At 52.1% G+C, this 7,805-nt stretch overlaps 1 protein-coding gene across 1 annotated transcript; it reads right to left on the bottom strand.

Annotated features, from left to right (window-relative positions):
* Positions 1 to 1,905: 1,905 nt before the first annotated feature.
* Positions 1,906 to 5,922, bottom strand: Cinp (cyclin dependent kinase 2 interacting protein; the record flags this gene model as incomplete). Its single annotated transcript, XM_023705655.1, has 4 exons — positions 1,906 to 2,337; positions 2,612 to 2,741; positions 3,402 to 3,531; positions 5,738 to 5,922. Coding segments are annotated over 4 exons (648 nt in total), but the record flags the coding sequence as incomplete, so codon positions are not given.
* Positions 5,923 to 7,805: the final 1,883 nt, after the last annotated feature.

Genomic DNA, 7,805 nt, shown 5'->3' with positions numbered 1-7,805 from the left:
TATGTACAACACAGATGCTTGTTTCTCTGTCTGTTTAGGTTTCACCCCTCCAGCGAGTGGGACTACTCCTCCCCCTTCTGAAGGCAGCCAGGGGCTGGCCGTTTCCGGTGGTGACACAGGTGTGTCACATGCAGGCTGTCAGCTTAAGGAATCTGCTGACTCTGAAGCCAGGTGTGCGTCTGCAGGCCGTGTTGCTCTGGGTGAGGCCTGTCATGGAGCAGCTCTCGGTGCCCAGCTAGTTGAGCCCCAAGAGAATGTTCCAGATGCCAGGCCCGCCCTGGGGAACCCAGGAGTCCACAGCACCCTGTCACCAGTGGGAGAGGCTGCAGGTGCAGAGCCAGGGGATCCAGGTGCCAGGCCCATGGCCCCCCTGCCCGAGGAGCTCTTGCCCACAGATGTCATGCCAGTGGGCTGTGCTCGCAGGACTGGCCCAGACAGGTCACCGCTGACTACAGGACACCATGCCAGCAATCTGAAGCAGCTCCTCCAAGGGATGGAGGTGGATGTTGGCCATGGAGACCTGGAATGTGTGCCTGTGGGGGACACTGTGACTTTGGGAATTACAAGTGGGTACCCAGAGGTGTTACCTCAGGGCAAGGAGCAGATCTTCATTCAGACTGCCAGTGGAGTCCTCCCGTCCCACGCGAGGACCACCATGTCCCAGGGGGACGCTGTTCTGGTGACTGGCACAGAAGGCCCTGGCCTGCACGTTGGGGGCCTGGAAGGTGTCCCCCTGGGTTTGGGCACAGCTCTCACTGTACCGGCAGAGCCCTCGCAGTGATCAGAGGTGTGGCGTCTGTCTCTCCTGGAGTCTGGGGTGGGCAGGGGCATTTCTCCCATGTGAGCCCTGACACAGATGAGCCTCTGCTCGCCCCACTGTCCTTGGTGTGTATAGTACTAGGGATGCGAGCCAGGCCTCTGTGCACAGAAAATCTCCAGACCTTTTTATTTTTTAATTTGCTTTTTAAAAGTCTTCCTATGTACCCCAGGCTGGCCTGTTCTGGGCACAGGGCTGAGCTCACAGGAGGGAGAAAACAGGCTGGGGTGTACCCGTGGGCACAGGAAGTCCAGGGCAGCAAAGGAAGCCCTCCCCCCCAGCCCATCAGCACACAAATGCCCTGGGCATTTCCTCATCTGTAAAAGGACAAAGAGGGTGTGCCCCGTGTTCTCCTTAGTAGATGAATTAAGTCCAGTCTCTGTGGATGAGCTAGGGGTGGCAGTGTACATCTGGCCTCCCCACTATTCAGGAGGCTAAAGCAGAATTACATGTCCCTGGCCAGCTTGGGACTGATACACAGAGCAGAGCCTGTGGATGTAAGTGGGAGAGTCTGAGTTCAACCCTGTACCACTAAGGAGGTCTTGATAAACTTAGCTAAGTAGCATGTTCATGCAAGAACTCCCTCACCAGGGGCCGAGGCTGGTGCTCAGTGCGGAGCACTTGCTTAGCGTGCCTGAGGCCCTGCTTCTGCCCAGAGTCCCCCTACAAGTGTTATTCAGTGTTACAGAGTCCTATAGAATGTGAGCCGCAGGAACTCACGCTCCTCACTGGCCTCTCGCCCCCTCAGCCTGCACACCGTGGTGACTGCGGAAGTGGTTTGCATTTCCATGCTGCCAAACTGTACGGGACTTCACGTGTGATTTGTGATTACAGAACTGATATATTCTCATAAGGATTTATAGGGCTGGCCAAACAGCTCAGCAGATTAAAGTGCCTGCTTAGGCAGACTCAGGGATCAGGGTTTCACCCCCAGAGTGCCATGCCGGCCAAGCCCCCAGGGCACGCTGAGACAAGTGATTGAGATTGGGCGAAGGGGTGTACCCCTGTAATCCCAGTGCTTGGGAGGCTGAAAACAGGAGCATCATGGATCTGTGCTATGAGACCCTGTAGACCCTGTACTGAATACATAAAACAATAACAAAACCCAAAGATTTAAATATAGGTAGGGATACAGTGGAGCTGTGAAGGGATAGGTTTCCACACAAGGGTACATTTGGGGACAAGAGCGAGATTCTCCCATCATCCTGTCTGAGCAGTTTTTCCCAACAGGGGCTCTCAGCTGGCAGCTCCCAGCAGGCGTCATGGCCCAAGCAGAGGCTGTAGGGGATCAGGGTGCCGGAGGTGGTCTGTCCCAAGTCACAGTGCGTGGTGGCCCGTCTCCAACAGCATACTCTCCAGCAGCAGCCTGCTGTCCCGCTCCACGTAAGGCTGGTGCAGCCACATGGATAGGTAGCTGAGGATCAGGTCTTGGTCTGAGGTGTGGGCCAGCTCGGCACCCACCGTGCGCTTTAGGAGCAGCTCCCGGCTGTACATGTCAGAGAGCTTGTGTGAAACCTCATCTGAAACACACAGGGTGACAGGAGCATTGGAACTCACTACAAAGGGCAGGTGGGCCTTGAACTCCCTGCTAAGGAGTTTAGATTACAGGCACGTACCACCACGCCTGGCTCTAGCCCACACTGGCCTCCTGAGTGCTGGGATTATAGGCATGTGCCATCATGCCTGGCAGAAGTGTTTAAGCAGCCTCAATCCTTTCCCAAGTCCCCATCTAAATGATAGTAAATGCTCTTCTAACTTCCGTCCCTCAAACACCAGCTCTAAAGAGCTACTTACAAAAGTAGGCTGTGGGCCAGGTATGGAACAGGGGGGCCCGTCTGTTCTCCTCCCCATAGTGGTAATTTTCTAATTCACAGATTCCCTTGGTGGTTGAAGACAGCTTCTCCATTTTCACCTGTATTTTGGTCTGAAAAGATATTTATTTAAAGATATTAATTTAAATGGAAGAGTATTATTTGAAATTTCCAGTCTTAGATACTTCAGGATTTTAAAGCTAAGGAGTCTGTGTCTGCTGGGTTAAAACTGCAAAGCAGACCACCACTAGCTCTGCAAACAGCAAGTGTCTGGGCAAGGGGAGAAAGCTGGAAGGTGCGGGATTTCAGCCTTTGGACGGCTCCGGTCCTGAGCCCAGCTCCCGGTGCTGAGGAAGAGAGGGCCTGCCAAGCCCCATGTCCCGCTTCCAAGCTGCCTCACATTTTAGCTTCTAAAGCCTCTGCTCTGTGACCCCTAGAGTGGATGGGGAGGAAGCACCCAGGAGAGCAATCTGTGGGATGGCCACGCCTGGCGGCGCACGCTTGGGATCCCAGCACATTGGGAGGCTGAGGCAGGGCCATCACTGTAAGTTCAACGCCTCCCCGGCCTACATAGTGAGACCCTGTCCTTAACCCCCTGTCACCACCAAAAAAGGGAAAAAACAACAACACCTGGATTTGTGGGGTACAGAGCCCAAGACATGCTGAGGGAGGCAAGGGTTGCAATGGTCCGAATGCTCTAACAGTTAAGCAAGCCCAGGCTGGTCCCTGGCACGTGGTGACAGTACTACCAGGGTGGAGTCTCTAGGCCTTACCAGACCCTCTAAAGTGGCCTGCAGCTCCTCGCACAGCATCTCGAGCCTCTTGTCATAGTCCGGGTGCATCTTTTCGTCATCATCCTCGGACACTGAGCTGCTGCTCTCCGGTCCTGCCCTGTCTTTACTCCTGGACAATGCAGAGGACAGTAGGGACAGACTGTGCTGAGCTCTGTTCACGTACTTACAGTAAATCCTAGAAAACTCAGCTATACCACGCAAGCATGTGGGCTTCTGGCATGGACCCTGCTGTTGCATGCCGCCACAGCACAAGCTTAACATGTAATCCCAGCACTCGGAGGCTCAAAACAGGAGAACCACTACCAGTCAGATCCACACAGTGAGACCCTGTACTAAATTTAAAAATTAAAAAAAAAAAACAAGTCAGTAAATGTTTGAACACTCTGCTCTGTGACCCTGGGAGTGATGGTGGCCTGGACAATGCCCAGGGAAGAGGGAGGAAGCATCCAGGAGCACGATTTGTGGGGTCCACACCCCTGCGCGAGTGTCAAGCTTATACCAGAACAAGCAAGCTGAACGTAGTGACCCGGTACCCGCGGCACGCGGCTGGGGCCAGCTGTAGAGAGATGCGCATGATGCCGCTCAGCTCCTCAGGGTGTCCCCCGTGGAAAGCACTGAAGCCCAAAGCCATAACCCTTGCCAAGGCCTGGGGTTGGAACCTTTAAGAGACAGGGCCTAAGGTCCCAGTGTAGATGTGTGGCCCAGGGCTCTCCTTCCAGTAGTTCTGGCCAGGAGGTGACTGCAATGTGGTTGTGGACTAAAGCCCCTAAGAGCGGAGGCCACAACCCTTTCTTTTATAGTTGATCTGTGGCAGGTATGAGTAACAGTAACAGAATGCTAACAGGCCCTTCGCGTGAATTAATCCAGTGGGGTCACAATACATTAGAAAAATATTAAATATGAAAACAGCTGGTCGTGGTGGTACACACCTGTAATCCTAGCACCTGGGGGATGGAAGCAGGGGGCCTGCTGGGAGAGCCAGGCTAGACTGGGCTACAAAATGAGTTCAAAGCCAGCCTGAACTGCACAGCGGATCTTGTCTCAGAAAGACAGAAGAAACAACAAAAAGAATAGAACTGGGGATGGCGAGGGAGGCTGAGGCAAGATGACGGTTCACGTTTGAAGCCAACTTAAACCACATAGGGAGATCCCTGTGTACAAAGGGAGGGAGGGAAGAAGGGAAGGAGAGAAGGAGGGGGAAGAGGGGAACGGGGGAGACAGCGAGGAGAGAGGGAGAAGGAAAGCAAGAGAGATAGAGACAGAGAAAGAGAACAAAATAAAGAGAAATGTTTATAACCCCAGCACTTGAGAGGGTGACGCAGGAGGATCACCATAAGTTTGAGGCCCGGCTGGATTACCTGGTGAGTTCAAGGCTGGCCTGGACTATACAACAGGCCCTGTCTAAAGCAGAAACACCAAAAAAGAGGAAAATAGGAAATATCAGAAGACACTTCAGTACTAATGGCAGCAGCTGTTTCTGAGCTTGCTGAGCAGGATGCGTCGGACAAGCACCGTGTCAGAGGAGGCTCCAGAGAGCTCCGGTGAGGTCAGGGATAAGGTCTGGCTGTGGCAGACAGGCAAGCTGGAGGGTGTGTGACCCAAGCCAGGGGCAGTGTGGCTTGAAGAAGTTTATATACACAAGCACACACAGGAACACACGAAGGTAATAAGGCAAGGCCTCGTGCGGACCAGACAACTGCTACCAGTGTTCTTCCTCATTCCTTTGTCTTTATTAAGAAATGAAGTGATGTGGATGCTGTGGTGCACATCTGTACGCCAAGGTACTTGGGAAGCTGAGGCAGGAGGCTCACATGAGCCCAGGAGTTCACGACTAGCCTGGGCAACAGGAATGAGGCTTAGTTTCAAAAAGCAAAATAAAGAGCCAGGGATATAGCTCATCAGCATAAGTGCCTGCCTCGCACAAGGTCCTGAGTTTAATTCCTGGTACCCCCCCCCAACAAAAAAAGCAAAATAAAATTAAAAAAAAGAAATACTGTAACATGCAACAATAGGAACATGAAGTTCTATCATCTGCCCCCCATTCCTCCTAAGAGATACCAGTGTCATGGTGGGGCCCGTGTCCTTCCAATCTATCACATAACCATATGTACTGCTGTAACTGTGAATAACACGGAGCATGATTTTTGTATTTAAAATGTACACACACAGTTCATACTGCCATATGTCATTTTACTCCTTTTTTGGCTTGCTGTTTTAAATTTATTAACATTGACAAATCCTCTAAAAGCCTCCTACCAGGCTTGAGCCCTGTCACAGAGAGGAAGCTAAGAGCTGGAGGCCCCAAAGTGACTTACAGTAAGCTGATTTTCAGGTTGGCGATGCTGTTTGCAGTGGCAAAACCCACGTCATTCAGGGCTTCCCACTTCAGGATTAGATTGTGCCAATCAGCCGCGTTGTCCTTGATTTTTCTTGCACTGACAGACAAGACAGGCTTTCGGGGTGCCACAGCTCCAAGGGTCTTTGCTGATGGGCAGTAAGAGAAATAGGGTTGTTATGGAGTACCCATCAGAGCCGAGAGTAAATGCCCTTTCAATAGGAAGTGGGACATGTGGCATCTGCTGCAGACTAGGAGGCCTGAGCAGGGGAGATAGCTCAGGGAGAACCTGTCTAGCAAGCACAAGGTCCTGAGCACATCACTGGTAACAAAACAAAACAAAACACAGTGCAGATTAGGAGGCCTGGATGAAAGGGAAAGTTCCTGAAACTAGACAAAGACAAAGTTTTTTTTTTTTTTTTTTTTTTTTTTTTGCGGAACCAGGCGTTGAACTCAGGCCCTTGTACCTGCCAGGAAAGCACTTATTCCACTGAGCCATCTCCCGGCCCCTATTAAATTATTATTATTATTATTATTTTGAGGCAGGGTCTCAATACATAGCCCAGGCTGGCCTTGAACTCATGGTGATCCTCCTGCCTCACCAGATATAGACGGAGTCTTATCCAGCTCAGCGACTCCACAAGTTTTAAGCACTCTGACCACTTCCAAAGGCTAGAAATAAAGTGAAGCAGTAACTTTCTGCCAAAACTCCTCAGTTGCTTCCAGCCCCTTTCCTGTAGGACACTCCAGCCCTGACTTTTTGGCATCCCTGTTCCAGGGACTTTTTTTCTGTTTTTGATTTTTTGAGATAGGTCTCACTATGTAGTCCAGGCTAACCTCAAACTCCAGGTGATCCTCCTGCCTCAGCCTCCCGAGTACTGGAGTGAAAACTGAACCATTGTGCCCAGCTCCAGTCACAGCACTGAGGCCTCAAATGACACAGCTTTGCAACTCATATGCTCATTTCAAGACACAGAGAATGCAGAGTTGGTCTCGACCAGGCTGTAGCTGCCGGCCGGGACTCAGAAGCTCCTTCAGGGCCCGGCTACCCCTCCACCTCCAGTTCAGATGAACCTCTAGGCCTTGCAAGGTGTGGTGCGGGGCGGGGGTTGGACTCAGTACTTGGGAGGCTGAGGCAGGAGAATCACCCTGAGTTTGAGGCTAGCCTGGACTACATAGTGAGACCTATCTCAAAAAATCAAAAGCAGAAAAAGATACCTTGTACTTCTGTTACCATGACATTTACCAGTTTTGTGTTTGCTTGTTTTATGTTTCTGCCTGCTCCTGGACTGTAGGTTGCATTCGGGTAGGGACTGTCTGCCCTGATTTCTCTCATGCCCTCTGCACCTAACAGGTGCTCAATAAAACTTGTTAAAAGGCATAATTGTTCTAACTGCACTACAGTCCTGCAGGGGTTTCTCTTCCCCATAGGGGGCTCTGAGGGTGAGGATGATACCTCTTTGTCTACCTACAACTCAGCAACCATACAGGAACTAGAAGCAGCTCTCGATTCAAGAAGCTCCCAGAGCGGCAGGGAGAGAGGAGCGACTGAAGCCATCCCGGGCGGCACGGTGTTACTGCGTGGGATCGCTGAGCAGCTCAACGAGTCCGTTCACGTCAGGCGCTCAAGACACTGCTCCGCACAGGGCGACACTCGCTGAGAGGCAGTTTTCGTTAGCAGCAAGCTCTGCCGCGGGCCATGCTGACCGAGGGAATTCAGGGAAAGGGTTCTTCTGGAGGGCTGGACAAGCAAAGCTTGGCACCAACCGCTTCTACGCTAACTCATAACGACAACTACAATCCGACGCCTGGCATAGTGACGCACATCTGTAATCCCAGAACTCAGACAGGCGGAGACGGCAGGATGGAAAACTCGAACTTAGACTCATTTGGGGACTCCGCAAGTCCCAGTCTCAAACAGGAATTACAATTTGAGCGCCAGATACTGACATACTGCGTCCACCACACAGACTGGCTCCCGGGCCGACAGCAGTCTGCGCGGGCCAGCGCACTGGGCTCGGAAAGAGGCGCTGGCGTCGGACCGCGGG

Source organism: Octodon degus, unplaced genomic scaffold (genome assembly GCF_000260255.1).
Source record: "Octodon degus isolate 3935 unplaced genomic scaffold, OctDeg1.0 scaffold00226, whole genome shotgun sequence".
In the NCBI taxonomy this organism is placed as follows: Eukaryota; Metazoa; Chordata; class Mammalia; order Rodentia; family Octodontidae; genus Octodon; species Octodon degus.
The sequence above is the reverse complement of the archived record's forward strand: the minus strand, read 5'-3'. Positions and strand labels throughout refer to the sequence as shown.